The sequence below is a fragment of the Haemorhous mexicanus genome, chromosome 1 (assembly GCF_027477595.1).
Source record: "Haemorhous mexicanus isolate bHaeMex1 chromosome 1, bHaeMex1.pri, whole genome shotgun sequence".
NCBI lineage: Eukaryota > Metazoa > Chordata > Aves > Passeriformes > Fringillidae > Haemorhous > Haemorhous mexicanus.
Genome location: NC_082341.1, coordinates 72,944,376 through 72,965,680, shown reverse-complemented (window position 1 = coordinate 72,965,680; position 21,305 = coordinate 72,944,376). Strand labels below are relative to the sequence as shown.

General features: G+C 45.6%; 1 protein-coding gene across 9 annotated transcripts in view; it reads left to right on the top strand.

Moving 5' to 3' along the window:
- Nucleotides 1-12,615: 12,615 nt before the first annotated feature.
- Nucleotides 12,616-21,305, top strand: part of ZCCHC2 (zinc finger CCHC-type containing 2) — a 44,506-nt gene continuing 35,816 nt past the window's right edge. For 6 of the 9 annotated variants that reach the window (XM_059854154.1, XM_059854145.1, XM_059854109.1 and 3 more), the window contains exon 1: nucleotides 12,826-13,946. In XM_059854154.1, coding sequence (XP_059710137.1) covers nucleotides 13,017-13,946 — 930 coding nt within the window. In that variant the 5' untranslated portion in view covers nucleotides 12,826-13,016. Of the gene's footprint in view, nucleotides 13,947-21,305 lie in introns of all 9 variants that reach the window. The other 3 variants (XM_059854135.1, XM_059854126.1, XM_059854118.1) reach the window with 3 other exon arrangements.

The following is a 21,305-nucleotide window of genomic DNA, read 5'->3' as shown; positions in this document are numbered from 1 at the left end:
TGCTGAGCAGTCGCACTTCTCCCAGATCTGTGCATGCACCAGACATCACAGATCTGTCAGTGCTCTGCCCCATCAGACAGGAATGATACAGTGTCATATGATGCCACCACTGGCATCTTTTCCCGCTCCTGCTCCTCCCAGCACTCTGGGGAGAGCCCCTGATGGGGGAAAAATCAAAGTGCCTCGGGCTCAGCTCCTGAGGCCACTGCTCACCTCTTCTGCTGGAATCCTGGATTGGCACCAGGGCCATGCACTTCAGCTCAGCATCACCACAACACATGGCCAGGTGAACAAAATGCTGACCAAAACTAGACATGCAAATTATTAAACCCACCACTGCTGCCACCAGAGCGTTGTACAAAAATTCTTGTTTTCAATATGACAAGTGACTGAAGTACCACCTCCCTTCAAAATAAAAAGGATATTGAAAACAGAGATTGAATAGTTCAAAGCATGTGTAATAGGGGATGAGGCCTCTGCCAAATCAATTGCGAGTTTAAGTAAGCTCAGACTTGATAGCTAATTACTATTATGTCTGGGATGTCTGTTTCGTGGTCTCTGCCAAATATCAAGTTTTGACCTTGAAGAGACTTCCAGTGTAGAGCTCTAAAGCAACTACTACTGAACCAAGCCAGCAGATTTCACTCTAGGCTTAGGAAACATCTTGGGTGTATCTTCATGACAGCTTAAGCTGGTCTAACTCAGAGCTGGAACAAGCACAGATCCAGCCGGGCACTTGCTTTGCCCTGACACAATGTTTGTCTTGTGATAAGAACAATTGAAAGAGCAAACCAGAAAATCAACAGACACAAAATTGAAATTACCAAGTCGGGAAAAACAAAAAATCCTGTAACTTTTTCCTCACTTGACTGCCTGAACTAATTTGCAGTAGAGAGAGAAAAATGCCAGCAGCAGACACTTTTGTCCAGCAGCCTTACACAGCTGAGGTACATGAACAGGTCAGACACAGGAGCAGAGCTCAGGCTTCTCTCCTGAGCACTGGAAATCACTGGCACCTTTTTTTGTCCTATGCTTTCTTCTTGACCTTCCTTTCCTTCACAACCTTTCCATTTTGTCTCCCTCAGTGTGGCTAACACCTGGCTGTTTTGCATATTTCTTTTTCCAGCTGTTCTCTGTAATTGCCTCCTGTAAGTGATGCGACCTGCTTTCCTGTCGGCTACTTTTCCCTTTAGTGAGGTCTGGAATTTGGAAGTTTGAAAGACTTTTCTGTATGCTAAAGACAGCATAAGCCTAAAAGGCAGCATTTCCCACCAAAAATATATGTGTCCATTATACCTATACAATAAACAGTATCTGGAATTGGTTTCATGGACTTTGCAGAAGGACAGGGGTTCTGACACAATAGAATGATGATACAAAGATTGGTGCAGGGTCTATTTATTTCAACTGTTTTTATTTTATTAGCTGTTCCTTGATGACACCTATGCTGGTCATCTTTGTAGGATTCTTGGCACAGAAAGCTACATCTATAAAAGCAAACAGTGCCCAATACTTATTCTGTGGATGTATATGCAAGCTCTTCTTGAGCTTATACTCCCCGTGTTCCAAGTCTTACTTATACAACAGCAATTCTGCACCCTTATAGACACGTAAATGGGCTCTTAAGAAGACACAAGTATAATTTGTAGCCAGCCTTAAGACATTAATTCCCTCCCACCACTTGGAAATGTGTTATCAAGCTGCATTAGGTTTCAAAATGATTTCTATGCAGCAGAGCAAAATTGTGTTGAGGCATCAATTGCAAGATCAAAAAAAATTCCAATGTTTGTTTCTGTTCGTGCCCTGGTCAGCAGTAAGAAGGTAATGCTGTATTTTTCAGAAACCATCAAGAATTTCATCACAACCAATGCATCCCTACAAATCATTTCAGCTTTGACCAGACAACATTTTTCAATGCAAATTCATTTTGTTGGATGTTCTTGTTGGTTCCAATCATCTCACTTCCACTTTACTATCCTTTTTAAATGGCTACAGTGCAGTAAAACAGATCTTCATGTTGAGTGTCAACAGGGTTGGGCAATAGGTATTAGAAATAATTCCTAACAAATTGTCCTGTTTCTGCTGTGTCCCTAATGAGACAGTTTGAAAGAGGATTTATTGCAAATAATATAGTTTATGAAAAACAATACTTTTCAAGTCTGACACCATTCACTAATTCACACTGAATGAAACGCAGGATAACTTTTGAAAGCTTTGCTTTTTTTGCTTTTTTCTTCCTTTCTTCCTTTTTGTTTTTTGGTTAAAGTCAAAAGTTCTGATGGTTCTGAAGATATTTAAAAGGGCAGATACTGCTTAGGGATAAATCAGTCTACTTGGGTGCCTAAATTTGTTGTATCACATTATCTCATTGGCAAAGTTCCTGATCTGCAGGAGTTTTTATCTGCAACTAACTGCACACTATGGACCAATTCTGGCAACCGTCTCAGGCAACCTTCTCAGGGAAGCAAGCTATTAGATGTTGCCTTCTGGGTCTTACAGCCAACAAGTTAACCACTGCTATTCTGATGATGTTGTATGGTAGGGTAAGCATGTGTTCCTCAGATATGCTATCAAGGTTTTTCAACCTGCAGGTCTTTTTACTGCAAGGCAATGTTGTTGGCCAGGAGAAAACAAGAGAACTGACAGTGCTAAAACGTGTACTGGGTATACCCACCCTGGCAGTGGCAATGGTGCGTGGTGGTGGGTCAGTGTTTGGCTAACCAGAGGCAATGAGCTGGAGATTCATTTCTCACTTCTGTCATAATGCCCTCCTGCTTTCCTGCCTGAAGAGATCTGCCCAAGCATTAGCTCCATTTCACAGACAGGAAGACAAGAGACAAGGGAGGGTTGGTGCCAAGCCTGAGGCATGCTGTGAAACTCACTCTTTGCTTCCTTGAGAGCACGCAGGCTCCCCTGAGGCTTCACCTCCCACTGCCCCACCAGGCCTTTGCATTTTAGTTTAACTCTCAAACATTTTACAGGACTTAAAAGTAACCATTCCTACTCCTCAGCACAATTCCAGTTCACATACTCTTCTTTAATCTCTGTTCATCATTAAAGATGCCTTCATCTAGAAACTTCCTAATTTCCCCATTCTTGTCCTCTCCGATTGCTCCCTCCAGCCATCAGTTCTGAAGACAGAATTGCTGAAGAGATTGCATCCACTGGGACTGAATTCCTAAATGATGAGGCTTAACCATGTTTGTTTCAATTTCTATACCTTGAAAAAGAACGCACTAATTTCCCACTGGTCTCCCAGGAGAAGATTAAGATCAAGTAAACAATGTTTGAAAAGCTTTTTGCAGATGGCAAAAGGAGTCCAAGCATTTCCAGAGATCTAGTGAGAGGAAACATCTTGTTAAGCTGCACGTCTAAAATCTCAAATAACAATTATTATTTTTTTTCTCTTATGGTTACAAGCTTATTTAAAGGCAAAAGTAATGTTCAGGTTTTTTGGCACTTGCTGTTTGAAATTCATGTCTCTGTCATATTCTTTCAGCTTTTCTCTTGTGCTCATTACTATGCTCTCTAAGTTCTTAAAAAACATGAGCTCCTAGGACAGTAGAATTTTTAAATTACTCAGAATGTGATGTTCAGAGGAATTGAGGGATCTGGGAACTCCTTGGAATTCATTAGATGCCAGATTTAAACTACACATCCAAGCTAGATTTTCACATTTCAAAGATTATTTTTAAACATATTTAAACAGAGCATTCAGGACTGAGGAAGGGCAATCCCCAGAGACTCTTTAAAACAGGAAATGTAGAAAAAGAAAGCATTGGGCAGAATTATGTTGCAACTGGCTTCTGACACTGATTAGTAATTAAACTGCTAGAAAATTAAACTCTTGAAATTATTTAAAACGCATGCACAGAGCATCCTTTCCCAAGGAGCTGGAGTGCCTTTTTTGGGATCCTGCAAAAGGCTGCAATGGTAATTCACTTGATTTAACTGATTTTGCCACTTTTCTCTGGGAGGTGATAAAGCAGGTTTGTCAAGACAGATAAGAGTGCTGTATTGTGGACTGTGTGCTCACAACGTTTTCCAATTTGAGCTTTCTGTCATCAGGGCTTTCTCATCTTCAGGCAAACTCAAAGCATTACAGATTGCAACTCTTTCAGTGTCTCAAAGTGTATCAGGCATATTAAAGATGGAGAAAGCAACGTGTCCCAAAGAGAGGATTTCTTAAGTACTATTTTATTATGTATCTTATTATTTCCTAGAGGCTTTGATCAATGCTTTGGTCACTGCACAAATACAGAGGAAGTCTCTGTCATGGCCAGGTGAGTTTATCACCAAAATGGAATGCAGAAGTACAGCACAGAAGAAAAGAAAGTTCTTGAATGGGGACTGGAGCCAAACACAGTAGTCTACATTGTCCTGGAGGCAGTCTGAATTCTACATGTAAATATTTTCCCCTGCATTGGGCAATACTGGGACCTCTGCAGGAAACACACTGAGCAACCTCACTTGATCAGTGTTGCAAGAGCAGAAGGGATGGCTAGAACAGGAGGCTCCAAGAGATTTGGCACAAGTCACAGCAAGAAAGCATCATTTGGGCCAAGAACAGATTTATTAAGGGAACGGGTTTCAAAGCGCATCAAAAGACTTTTGAAGCTCATTGATATCCAATGGCAAGTATTTAAGAAAGAAGAGCAGTTGTGTATAAAATGGCCCAGAGAGAAGAAAACATGGGATAAATTCAGAAAAATCTTGAAATTGCTCAATTGAGAAGATGATGCTAAGAAGTTTTTTGACTGAAAAGTTTTTAAATTTAATAATTAAAAAACAGCCTATTGCCAATGATTCCTCAAGTAGGCTTTTTGTTCTTCAGAGCCTGCAATACTTTGATTGCTCTTTCAATACATGCTAGAGAAAGCTAGGCATGACTAAACTATTATTTGAAGATTTCGTAGATGATTGTGGATCATAATTATATCCTGTTTAAAACATCCCTTGAGGTAGGGATGGAATAAGGTAATTTGTGACCCTTCCCTTGTCTTCAATTACTAATGACAGCCTAAACTGATGAACAACAACAAAAAAAAAAAGAGTAAGGCTTTGGGTTTCAGCATCATGAAACACCTCTCTTTGCTAAACAAATCACAAGCATCACTGCTTTCACATACAAGTTCAGGGTAAGCATGTGCCAGAGTGCCCTTGCTGAACCAGAGTGGGAATGAGGTGAGCACCCACTCACCTCAGGAGTACAGAAGATACTCTTTATTCTCCACTTAGAAATCATTCTTCTTCTTTATGGAAAAGAAACACAGCTGCTCCTGAGCCTGGGCACCACTGCCAAAACAGCCAAACCACCCAGCCAGGGGAGGGCCTTATGGTGGAACTCTGTGATGCCACAGGGGGTGAGGCTGAAGCCTGGCTGAGCTGAGGGCACTGCACTGGTAACAGTGCAGTGCAGTCACCCAAGCTGCTCTTCAGTGCCCAGATATGCTTTAGATATTTTCTGTACTGCAGTCCTCTACTTCAGCTTTACTTGGGATTTGAGATGTTGACACTAAATAGCAAACCTGATGCCTTGGACCATTAAAAACCACCGAAGTGGGGCTATTAATTTCTGTAGGAACCAGAGCTTATGTAGGTTCCTTTTTTTCTTCTGTAGGAGGTATCCACTCAGCTATTCATTGAATTACTTATTTTTTCCAGAGTAAATTTTATGATTTTTTTTTTCAGATTGTAAGACATCCTGCTTATATGTTATAGTCCTAATAAATACAGATCAGACTTAAAGAGCTTCCATAAATGTCATTATTTTGAAGCAACCTACTCATTCTTCAGAAGTGGAAAGCCAGAAACACCTCCAGAATGAAACACCCACACATGGAGAGATTTCCAACTCCTTCTTTTATTCCTAAGATGTTGCCAAATGGAGAACTCCTACTTTACAAGCACGGATTCGCAGCCGAACTGAATACTGGACATCCCCAAAGAGTAAACAGGAAAACTCTCAAGGACAATTGAACTATGGGCACCTCAAAATAAATACATGTATTGTGGGAGAGAGCATGAGGAAAGTGAAGGTTGCTTCTTCGGTTTTTCTTATTTTCACAAGCTACTTTATCATACCTGAATGTCAGTGTGTAACACCTCCTCTGGTGAGCACTCCTGCACTGTTTTCAGGTTAATGCATGCAGTGGGTACAAACAAACAGCGTACCGAGGTGTGCTGAGGCTTGAAGATTTTTTTTAACAGTGATGATATGTGCCCTGAGGAAAAAAAAGTGGTGGGGAGCTGAAGACAAACAAGAAGCAGCAGACAACCACCTCACACTTCCAGCAGCACTGGGCTGTGCAACTGGGGTGGTCATTTTTCCACCAGATCCAGTCTCATCCATAGGCTCATGACTGGAACTCCCACTCCAGAGGAAGATCTCTCCTTTTGCCCTTCAGCTGGGCTTCCTGGCAATGACTTACAGGATCCCAGCTTTGTCTATTTGTCTCTGGCAGTTGCAGCCACAATTCCTCTTCTGAGGGCTTCAGTGGGGCATAAGCCATTCTTGGCACGAAGGGGTTCCCTGTCTGCAGGTGAGATGCTAAGCAACGTTTGAGCTACGTAGAACACCACGCTCTGAGCACTGTCGGCGATGGCTTTGCACAGTGACGGCGAGAGCTGTGTGTCTAATTTGGGCAGCAGCAGATGGATCATTTAAGACAGAAAGAGACTGGCACTACCAGCAGAGCAAAGGGATAACGTGTTCCTTCTGCAGCACAAATCTCACAAGTGACTCATGACTCTTCTACAGCTCACGCTGGCATCCCTTGGTCTTTGTGACTGTAACTGCACATTTTAAAGGTCAGGATATAGTGCTTTCTCCCTGGTACCTTGGAATACATACAGGTGAGGGTTTTGCTCTGAAGAACCTCCAGTGCACATGGTGGTTTCCATATGGTTTGATCAGCAGGATGCTCTTCTCCTCCTTCTGGCCCAAGCATGGAGATTATGAAATAATCTAGCCAATAAACCTCTCAGTTTGATTCCCGGGTGCTCGTTGCATACATAATTATCATGTACATGACTAATATCAGGCAGGCCTGGTGCCTGAGCCACACCCACATTCCTTCTGCCAGCCCTCATTTCAGAACAGATTTCAATTAACTTTCATCAGATGTTTAAGGTGGCCTAAGTCTTTTCTTCTTTGTGTAGGTGTTTATATTGCAGGGTTTTATACTTAAGGATGTACTTCACTGCTAACTGGAACAGACACGGTTTGGGCATGCGCTTAAATGGTCTTTGGACTACTGGTCTTACTTAGGTGGTGCTTCCTCTGACAGCAAAGCCCTGGCATTAACTGAGCTGTGTCTGCAGGCTGCTCATGTTCATGAGTTAGTGTGCTATAGCTTGTGAAAGCACACACTGATGTTTCACCTGTACCAACCAGGAATCCAAGGCATTTCACCACTGTCCTTGCTGAAACATTAGAAAGCCTGAAGCTGAATGGTGTTGAAAAGCCCATTGCTTTCTTGCCTGAAATGGAATTGTCATCTGGATTGGGTAGTAGCTTTCTGTGCAAATTTCAGTTCTGGGTACAAGGTGTCCTGTTACTGCACAATTTATACCAGCCTTAACTCAGGGGGACTCAAATCAGTGCAGGCGGTGCTCAGTGATGGTAAAATCCCACAGAGAATTACAGTCAGGATACCACTGGCCAGAAAGAAGACCCAAAAGATATGAATATACCAGTGCTTCTACACATTTAACTTTCCTCAAATTCTCTTGATAACTTTACAAGGAAAAAACAAACCAATACAGATGGCCATGTGTTTCACAGGCTGGAACACTGCACTGAAGTTGAAATAGGCCCCCCTATTTTAGCAGCTTGGTAATGTTTCCATCTTTCCCAGGTTTCTGAGCTGTATCCAGCTGAAAATAGTAATAACTCACCTTTGACAGTTATGTAAAAGATAGACTGCAGCCTCAGTTCAGCTTCCCTTGAAAGGGGAGTTGAAGCTTGCAACCATGTTGCATAACAGTACCTTTACTGGCAAGCTTGCCAAACAGGCCTGGGATCGGTGACCTTTGCAAATGAATAACCAACAACTTTGACTTTAGAAATAGTCTTTCATAATGAAGCTGATCCTGGGAAAACACCCTCTGCCTACACTGAACTTTTTTTCAGTAACTTTAAGTCCAAAATTATGTTTAAATAATTTAAAATGTGCTTAAAATTGTATGTTTATTCCTACACTGAATGCTAACATAATTAGGACTATGGGTCATGTTCTGCATTTAACTACTCATATTGAATATAAAGTCCTAAATGTCTTTAATATGCATGTCTTCACTGCAGACATGCTTATTTTAAAAAGCGCTTTTTTAAATGTATCTTCAGTTTTCAAACAAAAGCTTTCTCAACTCCTGCTGAAAAAGTTTGAAAGAATAAATCAGCTTGAATATTCAAAATCCACCACAGCAATAAGAATTAAAAATCAAGTAAAAACAATCTATCAATTTGACAGGCTTTATTCTCAGTGAATTCTGAGTTGTCACATTCTCAAGGCTTTTCCTTCCAGATCCCAGGGCTAAAAGGTAGCTACCTCCTATTTAATGAAAGGTAAGTTACAAAAAATTCCAACTGTCATGAGATAAAGGACAAATCATGAGTCAGCAAAATCATTCCAGAGCTTTATCAAGGAACTTATCTTTTCTTCCAGGTTGTTTTCTTTTATGTGACATTTGTCTGACATTGCCTGAAATTATTTCCTTACACCTTGGGAGTTTGGCTGGGAGACCTGACAATATTACTGACAGTGGATTAAACACATCTGCAAACTTTGTATAAAGAAGCAACTAATCATCCTACAGTCTGGGAAAGGAGAAGAAAGGGAATAAAGGGGAGGAAGGGAAGAAAGGAAATAAAGGAGGAAAGGAGGATAGGAAGATTTGTTTCCTTATTTATGTATCTTCTACCCCATAGTATGGGCATCCATGCAAAGAGCCTCACTGAGGATTTGTTACAGCCTTTGTTAAAAGTGAAAAATACTTAGTAGCAGAGACAGTACCTGGGGAACAGTATCAACATGAAAAAAATATCCTGATATATATGAAATATCTATATATATATACTACATGAAATATATATCTACATATCCCACAATGTCCCTATCTGATTTTTAAATGGGCCACAGATCTACTTACAAAACAATTTTAGCAGATCCTTAGTAGCAGTAAATGAACAAACAAGCAGAAACTGTGAGACTGATTTTATATGTTGCTGAAAGAGAAGTCAATATTTTTTTTTAAAAAAGGATTAAAAACAAAAACCCAAAAAGAAATGTATGTTGACAGAGCTGAAGGTTGCTTTGTTGGTTCCCCCCTTGGCTTCAGCACTCAGTCCAGTCTCCCAGTGTTTTAGTTTTAATTTTTCTTTATGGTTTTACCCCCATCTAAAAGCATTGCTGGGGAAGCTTTACACCTGCTCAACTAAATCCTGCAATGTCAATGACCTCTTTGGAAGAATTTAGTGAGGAAGGAGGTGTCACTCAAAAGACACTGTGGCTGCCTCTCCTCGGTGTGGCGGCACACAAAGTACAGGAAGCAGCCTCTCCGGGGCTGGTGTGTCCCCTGGTGCTCTGCACAGCTCATGCATCCCAGCACTGGTAGTCACAGCCAGGTGGAAGAGCCAAGCCAGAAGACTCACAGAAGGACCTGTCTGTAAGGACATTTCTAGACTGGCAATGAAGCCTCTGTGCACTCAGGAAGATCCGAGACTTTGGTAAACAGGGGTTATGATGTACAGATGAAAAGAGAGCAGATGGGGAAGATTCAGAAAAGTCACTGTTCCTTTTGCTGCAAATCCAGTGGTGGCAATCACGGCTCACTTGGACACGGCTTCTTGCCCTTTGTCCTGGGGTGTCAGACCAGATCCCTGCTGTACTCTAAAGAAAGCCATTTCCCAGAGAAGTGGCTGCTCCTGAACCAGCAGCACTGTCCTGCTGTTCCTCTGCCTGCTCTGGGTTGCATCAGAGTTCATCTGGCTTCCAGCTCCGACAGATTACATGCATATTTTTCCCTCTAAGGCTCTGTACAGTTGTTCACCCTAAGTCAGCATGACTGTGGGCCCAAGTCATTAAAGACCTATGCAAGCTATTCATTTTTTTAAAGAAAACCAGGTTAGAAAACCTCCAGGGCACTTGCACTAGGCAAGATAATTTTATAGTAGTTTTTCCCATTGTACTAGCTTGTCAGTGTTTGAGCACTTCCCCTCCGTGTTCTCATTCCATTCAAAGTCCGGAGTTTCACTTTCATTTCTCTTGGGAACTTAAGTTTCAGTTCTCTTTCAGCACTGCCCTCTCCCTTGCTGACACCTCCCTTAGCTACTGAATTACTTGTAAATCCACTTGGAATATCTTTGTCTTCTTTTTGCTTTCTCATAATATTCCTTATCCTTTTTTTTTTTCTTTCCTCACTTTGCATCATTCTTATCTGTTTTCCTCAAGTATCATAGTGTAAGCCATTAAGAAGGGAAAATTAAGAAGAGCTGAGTTAATTAGGTTCTTAAGCTTATTTGTGAAAGTAAGAATCAGCTTGGGAACTGTCACAAATAGGGATGGGCTTCAAGCATTTTCTGGATGAGGAGAGTGTACATTTAACCACTACCCTTGTGAATTTGTGATTTACCTTACCTTTGTGGATTTTTGAATGGACCAGCATACCCTCTCTTTCTGCCTTCCCCTTCTGCTCATTCCCACAAAAATAAATTCCTTTTTCACTCTCCATGGTTTGATCTGTTTGGAACTATGTCACGTTTTATTTGAATCACAGATTGTTAAAGTAGGAAATGCTATTTCCAACATTTGGATCATTGCAATTCTGATCTTGCGAATTCTCTTCAGACTAAATATCTGTTTAAATTACTAAGCAGAAACCTCAAGCCTTATTTCTGTGCTTCCACAATTCCAGCTTGGCACATCCCCCAAGACAGTCCCAGTAATTTTTCTTAGGGGAAAAAAAATAACAATAATATGACAAGAATTGCTGTAATTCCAAGAATTACCGCTTCACAATGACGACAAAAGAAAATATCCTACTGTGGCATTATGATAGCTGCTTTGACAAATGACTGCAGGGATCTGGAGTGATTCACAGGTCCAGCCCAGCCATAAGCAGCAAAACAGAATCAAATAAAAGAGGATAAAACAAGTTTCTGAGACTTCATGACACTTTTCTTCACCTCCCTAGTCCTGGGACCAGCAAAGAACTGTTGGCAGTCTGGGATGGAAGGGTAAGGTCCAACCCACTCCCCACTCCCCTCTCCACTCTTGAAGATTTGGTGAGGACAGTGAATGAGGAGAGCTGGGCTGAGTCAGGGTCAAGTCCATTTGTGTCACCAGAAGAGGACTGAGCAGCCACTAGGAACTTATAAACCCAACATGAGCTACCTTCAAATTCGTCATTTAATGTTTAAAAATAGAATACATATGTTTGCTGTACATACATAAAAATGCGAGAAATGGTATAGTCTGTAACCACCACTCAAGACTGCTCTGCGGCAAATTTGAGTGATGCATACAAAACTATTATAATCTGCATGATAGTTTCTTAGTTGTTTGATAAAGATCTTCATCGTAGCACCATCGGCTTCTGGACAAACAGGTACGGGGCAGCCAGCTCTGGCAGTTTATACCCTGTGGCTGTAAGCAGCTCAGGGATGCTGCTCTGCATAATTGTAATTAAAATTAATTTTATTCTTCAGTGTGCTGAAGGAAGCCACAGGCTTGGTTCTCCTTTTCAATACACTTCCTTTATGTAACTGAGGTGGAATCAAAGTGAGGAGCATTGCAACTTTCTGACCACTCAGAGCACTGCTTAATCTTGTAATTGTAGGCTTTTTATCGTGGAACACAACAGCTGGAAACCCAGTTGGAGGAATGAGAGCGCAGCAAGCCTGCTATTTCCAAAGAGAGTATCCCTAAGCCGTTTTACTATATTTTTTCTGCAATTTTTGCTTTATTTCTCTATTGTAAAAACAAAAAACAAAAAAAAAAAAACTGGGTGGAAAAACACGATACTAGAGCAGTAGTAGTTTTAAAAAAGGAGACATCTTACAATAGCAGAAGTTTCAACTGCATTAGAATTTGGAAAATAGGAAATAAATTTTAAAAGGCCTGTAGCAGCCATGTTTCCACACTCAGCATTGTTCCACCACCGGCACGGCACAGCTCTGGGCCCGCTCCCGCCGGCTTTGGGCAAACCCACGTGGCCCCGCACACCAGAGCCACCAGCCAACGAACGGCCTCATCTCAGAGAAATCTTTCATCCAGGATATAGGGAGGCTTCCTCAGACTGGTCCCAGGCGAACTACTGACCCGTTCCCATCGGCGTGACCAATGGCACTCACCGGGCAAACCCGGGGCCCCCTCCCGTTCCCAAAGCGGGCGCCGGTCCCCGCGCCGCGCGCGGGGCGGGGCCGTGGCGGCCGCGCGTGCCCGGGGCGCGCCGCGCGCGCAGCCCCGCGCGCAACGCGCAGCCCCGCCTCGCGCCCCACGGCCCCCGGCCGCGGGCGGGCGCGCGCGCTGACGCGGGCGGCGCCCATAGGCGGAGAGGCGCGCGCGCGCTCCGCCCGCCCCCCCCCCCCTCCCCCGTCCCCGGCCCCGCCGCTCCCCCGCCGGGAGCTCGGGCCTCAGCCGGTCCCGCCGCGCCGGCCCAGAGCCGCGAGCGCTCCACTGCCTGCGCCTACCGGCTCTGCGCGGGCGCCGGGCACAGGCGGGGAGCGGGGGAACCGCCGCGGGAGCGCGCCGGGGGGAGGCGGAGACGGGGAACGGCCGCCGCGAGCGAGTCGAGCCCCGCCTCGCCCGCCCACTCCCCACTCCCCACTCCCCGCCCGGCGGGACCGTTTCGGCCGCCTTTCCCCCCGCTCCGCGTGCGCGCGCGCCGCTCCCGCGCCGGCCGGGCCGCATGAGCGGCATGAGCGGCTCCGCCTGAGCGCCGCGCGCGCCGCCACCTCCCCGCTGCCGCCGGGTCCCGGCGGGCGTCGCGTCCCCCCCGCGCCGCCGCCGAGGATGCTGAAGATGAAGCTGCCCCTGAAGCAGACGAGCCACAAGACAGCGGCGGCGGAAGATGCGACGGCGGCGGGGTTGAAGGAGCCCGGGGGTGCCCTGGACTGTCACCTCCCGTTGCAGCAGCAGGTGCCCCGGGCCCGCGGGGGCGCCTCCGCGGCGGTGGGGAGGGGTTGTGGGCTGGAGAGGCCGAGCCGGCTGCACGGCCTGGGGCCGGGGCCTGGGCCCGGCCCGCCGCCCCCCCCCGCCTCGCTGGGCGCTCCGGGCGGCGGCGGTCCCGGCTCGGCGGCCGCCCGCACCGACAAGGAGACGGTGTACGAGTGGTTCGGGCTGGTGCTGGGCTCGGCGCAGCGCCTGGAGTTCATGGTGGGGCTGCTGGACCTGTGCAACCCGCTGGAGCTGCGATTCCTGGGCTCCTGCCTGGAGGACCTGGCCCGCAAGGACTACCACTGCCTCCGCGACTCGGAGGCCAAGGCCAACGGGCTCAGCGACCCCGGGCAGCTCGGCGACTTTCGCGACCCCGCCGTGCGCTCCAAGCTCATCGTCTACCTGGCCCTGCTGGGCTCGGAGAACCGCGAGGCCGCCGGCCGCCTGCACCGCCTCCTGCCCCAGGTGGACTCCATCCTGCAGAGCTGCCCGGCGGCGCGGCGGGCCCCGGCCGAAGAGGAGGAAGAGGAGGAGGAGGAAGAGGGGGACGTGGTGGTGGTGATGGACGGAGCCGCCGAGAACGGGCAGGCCGGGCTCCCCGCCGCCCAGGGCCTGGGTTGCGGCGCGCAGGAGGAGCTGCTCCTGCTCTTCACCATGGCCTCGCTGCACCCGGCCTTCTCCTTCCACCAGCGGGTCACCCTGCGGGAACACCTGGAGCGGCTGCGGAGGGCCCTGTGCGGGGACCAGGAGGAGGAGGAGGAGGGCTTCGGCCGCCACCCAGCCCAGGTAACGGCGCGTCCTGCGCCCTTCCTGCTGCGCCATCTCAGCGGGTGGTTTCGTCCTTCTTCCATCGCTCCCTCCCGTTTTCCTAGGAGCGGCTGCTTGCTTTCCCCGAATCCCCCCATTGGGATGTGGTCCCTTCCGTGTCCTCCCCCTACTACGGCTGTGTCAGCCCCGGCCGCCCTCACAACCTCCTGCGGAGTGTCTACTACAAATTTCTTGGCGGGGGGAAGGGCTCATTTTCCTAGCCTGCCATGCTTTCTGGAACGCTGTTTTTTTTTTTCTGGAACTCTGCCGTGCTGGAGTGCAGGGTGCACAGTACTGAACTGGCTGCCTCGTACGCTGTAGGTCACTGTACGAAGCAGGAGTACAAGCAACAGCTTGACTAGACTTGTAAAAATAGAAATAATAATGCTAGATAGAGACCAGATTGCCTAAGAGAGCATTCTCTAGGGGCTTCAAACCAATCGAACTAGTTGAAATATTTTTTTATGTGAAGTCTGCTTCCTTGCCCATTCACAGAATGAGACACATGCTTGAACTTGGCAAGAATCAGGGCAGCAGTCGAGTCACCAGGTTCAGTGAGATGGCTGACAACATTAGGGAAGAGTTGGTACTGATTCCACTAAAGAAACAAATTAAAATGTCACAACTGGAGCTTCTGTGCAGAGAAAAACTGATTTTTTGGGTGGCTCTCAGGAAACAGCAAAGCTCATCCTGAAAGCAGATGTGCCACTTGTTGCTAGGATGAGGCTGTCACCAGGGATGAGGACTTGCAGTGAGTGACAACGGAAGCATTCTCCTGTGCAGTAGCTCTGTTGAAGCAGAGGTTTTCCTGCAGTGCCATTCACTGCTGCCCTCTTGATGAGCATTGGCTTTAAAAATTGCCCCATATTTATGCAGCCAAGCTGTCCTCAAGGAGCTCTGCAGTTTTTGGTCTATAGATGGCCTCTTGTGCAAAGGGGAAGGGCGGGCTGGAAGATGGGTGTTTGTAGTGCTGTTCCACTGAACCCATCAGGTTTTCATGAGTTACTTGACAGAAAAGGGTACAAAGCAGTGAGGGTTGGGGTTTTGGGATTTTGTTTCTAAGTTCATTTGCAGTGCAGTCCATTTCAGCCACTTGTAAAAAACTTCTACATGGCCTGCCATATGAAAGGAATGGCTCCTTCTCTTTGCTAAAGATGGGGTATGCTCTTAAGGAGTACTCAGAGGAGACAGGGATCAATTTCTAAGCCTTCTGATATTCTATTTATTAACTGCTTATATCATTTAAAGGCCAAAACACATTTGGCATGTCATAAACTAATGGGCAGATGTTACAGAACTGAAATCACAATGAATTTGGAGCATCAGTCCAAAAAGTGTTTATTTTGGCTCATTGGCCTGCATCAAGTCTAGTTCTATCCCAGAATTAATGCTGAAAGTCCATCTTTCCGGGGAAAAGATTGAATTGCAGGAAGTGGTAAGACTGGACACTGTCCCTTCTGGGTTTAAAGTGCTAGTAACCGGAAACATACTTCCTGCCTGGAACTGGCACAGCAATTGTAGCTGCTCAGGGTGTCCCACCAACTGCAGTTGGGAGAGCAGGCTCCCGTGAACTACTGGAATTGAAGTCAGTTTTGTGCAGTGTTCTGGCTTCAGTATAAAAGCAGCTGTCCAAGTTGTGGTGGTTTTGTTTACTCGGGGAACACTGAGAGACCCGAGTCAGCTTGGCTGAACATGCACATCACATACTCCGTAGTCGACACAGCAGTGAAACGGCAATGCTTCCGTCGGCTTTCCTTCCCCTCCCCCCTCTCTTAATGGCTAATTGTAAATACAGCACAGCCTTTCTGGGAAATAATGGCTGACAGGGAACAGAGGGATCGGTGGGTTTCTCCTGAGTATTTTCAGTCAGCGTTCCACGGGGACGGTGGGACCCTCGCAGATAAAACGCAGGAGGAGATGGAGCCAGTAGCAGAGTTAAAGGCTTCCCTGGCAAAATGCTGCCGTAGCATTACACTGAACTTGATTTAAAATCCTGTCGGGTGTCCACAGGCTTTTTCTCCTCCTTTAATCTCTGGAATTTGAGTGCCTTCAGGGCTCTGCGTTTGTGAACTGGAACGTTTCATAAAGACCCCTCTGAAATTTTATTCGGCTGGGCTCGTGTCAGAAGGGCTGGGCTCCAACTCCGGGAATAACCCGCTCCGTGCCGGGCAGCCCAAGCAGCTCCACTCGGGAGCCCTCGCAGTGGTCGCGGTGCTCCCCCTCCGTCCCGCGGCCGTACGGGAAACGCTCGGGCAGGCGGTGCCTGGGAGGAGGACGGCGACTTTCTCCTCCCTGTAGAGGGGCACAGCCGGGCGCGGCGAGGGCAGAAGGACCGGGAGCGGGGGGGAGCGGGAGTGGGCACGGCCCACCGAGCGCCGTCATGGCCCGGCCAAAGGGGGTGACCCCTCTCTTTGCGGGAAGGACGGGTGGGTCACGGATCGCCCGCGCCCCGTGAGGGCACAGCCCCGCTGCCCCTCCGCGCTGCCCTCCGTGGCGGCGGGGTGGAGGGCCGCTCCGCAGCCCCCTGCGCGGACAGGGACGCGGTGACTGACGGTGACCGGCCGCTTCCCGCCCCGTCCAACATGGCGGTGCTGCCTCCCGGTCACGTGTCCCTGGGGCGGTGCCCGGCCCGGCCCGGCGGGAAGGGGCGGTGCCGCCGTTGCATAACGGGGGGGGCTCGACCCGGGACTGCCCCGCTGCCCAGGGCGGCCGGCGGGAAGCGTGTGCGCCGGCACTGCGGCGTGCCCGGTTGTCGGGCAGGGAAAGCGTAGTAGCGGTTCTGTGCACAGAGGCTGCCAGCTCTGCTCTGGTCTTCCCCCGCTTAGCGCTCCCGGGCGTTCTCAGCTCCCGGCTTCTGACCCGTCGGAAGGCGGTCACTTAGCTGTTGTTCACCGTGCGGGCCGTGAAATACGAACGTATTCCTATGGCTGGCCGCAGCCAGGCATAGCAAATTAGCCGGCAAACGTGAGGGAGTTCAGAGCTGGAGTAGAGTCAGGTGGTTTGTCAGTTCTGAATTCTTTAGGGCGAAGGAGTGTGCTATTGCACGTGGCGTATCTAACTAAATGGCTCGGTTTGAGGTTTTGAGGAACTGTATCACCTAGCTTTAGTGAACACCAAGGCTTGGGAGGTTCACCTGCAAAGAATTTGTGGGTGATTTACTAGAATATAAAGCAATTTGCTTTTTCCCGTTGTTGGGGTTCTGTTTTCTGGTTAGGGTCTGTGTTGTCTGATAAAATTGAGCTCACAATAAAGTTGCTTCATGACAAAGGGTTAATAAGATTGTTGCTATTTTTAGTGTCTTATTTCAATGATTTTGAAAAATTAACTTTTATAGTGATATATTTTAACAAATCCAGCTCAAAACAGGAATTCAAAAGTTGTGGGAGGTATGACTGTTGGAGTGGGATGGGCAGATCTAGGATTACCTTACAGTTGATAAATTTGGTTTCCTTATGAAGTGTTCTGAACTAAGGTTAGGGATTTCTTATGCTTAAAGTGGAAACACTTGATACTGTTTTCAAATTCTTAATTTAAGGTGTGGTTTATAAGAACATCTTTTGGAAAAAAGTCATTATTGTGTTAAAAATATCAACTTTGAAGTATAAGAATAAATCAGCAGTATTCGCTGCTGAATAAAAGAAGCGTTAACGTGCAAAGATCCTGTTGATAACGCTGTGTATTGGTTTAAGTAATAGAACACATAGCTTAACTCTTGTGTTGATTATTTTTGTTTATTAAGTGCAGTGTTATCAAAGCAGTTTGACTTTATTGTTTATCTTTCTCCATCCCATCGTATGTCTGGGATCAAAATGCTGAAATACCAAAGAAGCTCTGTATATCTACGAATATATTAAATGTGGCTTGCATTAGGCATTGGAATATTTATTCAGGCATACTTGACAGGAATAGAACTAAGGTTCTGTTGAAATAAGCAATCTCCTCGAGATAATGGTTTGTTGAATACTAATATAATTAGTTGGCTGCAGGATTCTTCACCAAAAAAGTCTCTACTTACAAACAAGGAGGGGAGTTTCTATTTGCAGAGTATTTTTCTTAGTGCACTTCTATTTATAGGCTATTTTGTGTGCAAATTAGAAGAGTGCTTTTATAATTGATCTTCAGTCACTTGCAGCAGAATAAGGTAGTAGAATTTAATTTTAGAATCTAAGAGCTCTGCAGTGCACTGTTTTTAGTGTCATAGAGTTGAGTATAAGGAAAAGTGTATCTTCAGAGTCTGGTTTAAAGAAGAGACATAAAGACAATAATGTCATTTCAGTCTTGGTGAAGATCTTTTAAATGGTGGTGCACTCCAGGGAAATACAAATGTTTTACAAGTTTTTCATACTGAGATGAAAAGTATTCCAGCTGCCTCAGAGAACCTAACAGCCTTGTCTCTCAACAGGAATTTCTCTGTCTCCAAACAGGAGTTAAGAATTTCCAGAAACATTACTGGAAGTCTTCTGGAAAGGAAGTCATAGCTAGATAAAAAACAATGCCTAAAATGAATGAGTTCTATCTAGATGCGCATGCTGATGTTCCAGGAAATTGCAGAGTTAAAACTTTCACTGCTTTGAGCTGTTCTAGCGGTTTAATTCTAAATATGAGGTGTTAGTACAAGTTTGTAGCCTTTCCCAGTCCCATTATACTGAGTTAACCAGCCTCTTTGTTTTCCTTGACAGTTTGTTCCCCAGCAGAGTAAATGAATACTGAGGGTGTTGAAAATACATCCATGTCTTCCTAATGCTTGTACTTCAATTGCTGTAGCTGAGCTGTGGTCCAGTTTTCAGGGTTGCCCAATGCTGACTTATTTATAGGGAGCAGGATCTCGCTTGGCTTGGAGTGCTAAGGACTCTCAGCTTTTTCTGAAGAGCTGCAGAAAAGGGTGCAGACAGCAGCAGTAAGATGGTTGTGTCTGTGAACCCTCTGAAGTCTGTAGGATTCTGCCTCCTTAAATCTGTCACCTTGTTTGTTTGTCATTATCAGTCTCTAGCCATACCTGTCCTAGAAAACACTACAGCTGATTCTTCCTTACTGTAGTTAAAACAAAATACCTACTTTTCCTTCAAGAGTTGGTGAATTTCTGTAGTATCCTCCAAGTCTAGGGGTTTATACTTCTGGAGACCAAAACTGGAAGAGATCTGGCTAGGAGCTGCATTCCTTTGTGAGTTTATTGCCTTTCCTCAACCTCTTAATCTTGTCTTTTTGGGAGAAGAAAGTAAAAATACTTTGAACAGCTAAAGAAAATTTAGTGTCTTGGGAAGTGTCTTAGGAGTAGGATAATCACAAGACAGAGATTTTCTGTTATTTGAAATTGCTTTACATAAAAGAATACTTTCAAACTATGCTGGAGTTCAAGGATTGGACAAAATGACATTGCCCTTTGATGGTAGTTAAATGTAGTAATGAAGGTATCATCCCTTCTCAGTACTGACTGTACTTCAGTGAACTATTCTTCAGGGGCAAATGTTTTTTAAATCTTCCTATCGCTCTAGACTGTTATGAGAATAATTTTTTATATTACTCTGAACTGCTACATTCAAGTAATTTTATTTTTATTCACTCAGCTAACAATAGCACAAGTACTGATGGTTGCAGGGTTGTTGAATGAGCAACCACATGGGGATAGAGTAAGGCTTGAACTGATGCTTGGCTGGCTCTAGCTTCAAGTTCTCTACTGTGTCATGGACTAGCTGGGTTGAACTGAAACTGGTTTAGGTCCTGTTAGAAGCTCAGGTGGAGGTGAGACTTAGACACACTGTGTTTCTAGCAAACACGAGGTTCGTTATTCCCCCAGCACTGTAAATCATAGGTGTAGCTGCCATGTCTAATACTTCAAATGTAATTGCCACAGGCTGAATTTGTTCATGTGATGTAAGAGGGTTGGTATGCCCTTTGTCTCAAAATTGTTATGATTTGGTAGTGCTATAAGTTAGTCAGTATGTGATTGCTGAAGCTGTCACATGGTGTCATTTTCTTCTCAGAATCAGCTGATGTTTTTTCAGGTTTCTGTCTCCACTATAGTGTTTTGTTGTAGCCTCTTACAGGCGAACTCTTAACATAGTTTTGCAAAACAAATATGCTTTAAAGTACTTTTAGGCACCTGTGCATACTCTCTATGCAGTCCAGCTTACTAGATATGAGTTAATAGGGCAGTTGCACATTATCCATTTGAACTGTATGTTCAGCCAGTCAGGCTTTTACTACACATATTATGGGATTTTATGTCTGGTCAAAGAACCATGAAGGGACTGAGATTGGCTGTGACCTCTGGAGGTCATATTGCTTGAGCAGGGCTACCTACAGCTTATTCCCTAGGACCATATCCAGATGACTTTTAAGTATTTTCAAGGATGTAGACTACACAGCCCCTCTGGGCAAGCTGTGCTCAGTCACCCTGACAATGAAAAAGTGTTTCCAGATGTCCAGAGGGAGCCTCCTGTGTTTCAGCTTCTGCCTGTTGCTTCTGTCACTGGTCACTGCTAAAAAGAGCCTGACTCCATCCTCATTGCACCCTCCTTTGGTATGTGTACACACACACACGCACACACATTTTTATACATATAGATCTTTTTTCTGCAGAGCTACTCTATAGTCTGTTAGGTCCCCAAATGCGTGGTGCCTGTAGTTATTCCTGCCCAGGTGTAGGATTTTGCACTTTCCCATGGTGAACTTTCTGAGATTCCTGTCAGCATATTTCTCCAGCTGTGGTTCTGTGTAAACTAAGCTTTATTGTTCTGGAGCATTATTGATTCTATGTGTTGAAAGTTGACATGGAAACATCTAAATTGTATGTTGGTTTGGCCAAAAGAGAGATTTGGTGGGTCTTTGTGGTCCTAGGTCTTGAGGCTCATTCTGCTAGTCTTGTAGAGCAGAACAGCTTCTCTCCATCTTAGAACAATTGGATGGTGCCTTTGCATACTTCAGCGTTTGCAGATTGGAGCATGGCTTAGCAGCAATGTCTGTGTGCAGTCTTGGTCTTGCATTTGCCTAGCAGATTGTCTGAGACAGTACTAGATTTTTTTTTTTTTTGGTTAGGAGACAATTTGTTGTATTAACGATGGTAAGCATTAAATAGTTTGCATTTGTGAGTATTAAATGCCTATGCTGGATTTTCATTTTAAAATGGCAAGAATGTTCTATCCCTGTATCCAAGCCACACCCCACAGTGGTGGGGTGCAGGTACAGTTTCTCAGGGTGTTGAGTAAGTCTTCATCTCTGCTGCTGTAGTCATCAGGAGAGGGTTCAGCAGCACACAAGTACGCAGGCAGTTTCACCTGGTTGTTGCTTCTGGAGAGGAGATGTTGAGCCTTTATGTTACCACAGCTATATAGTGATACA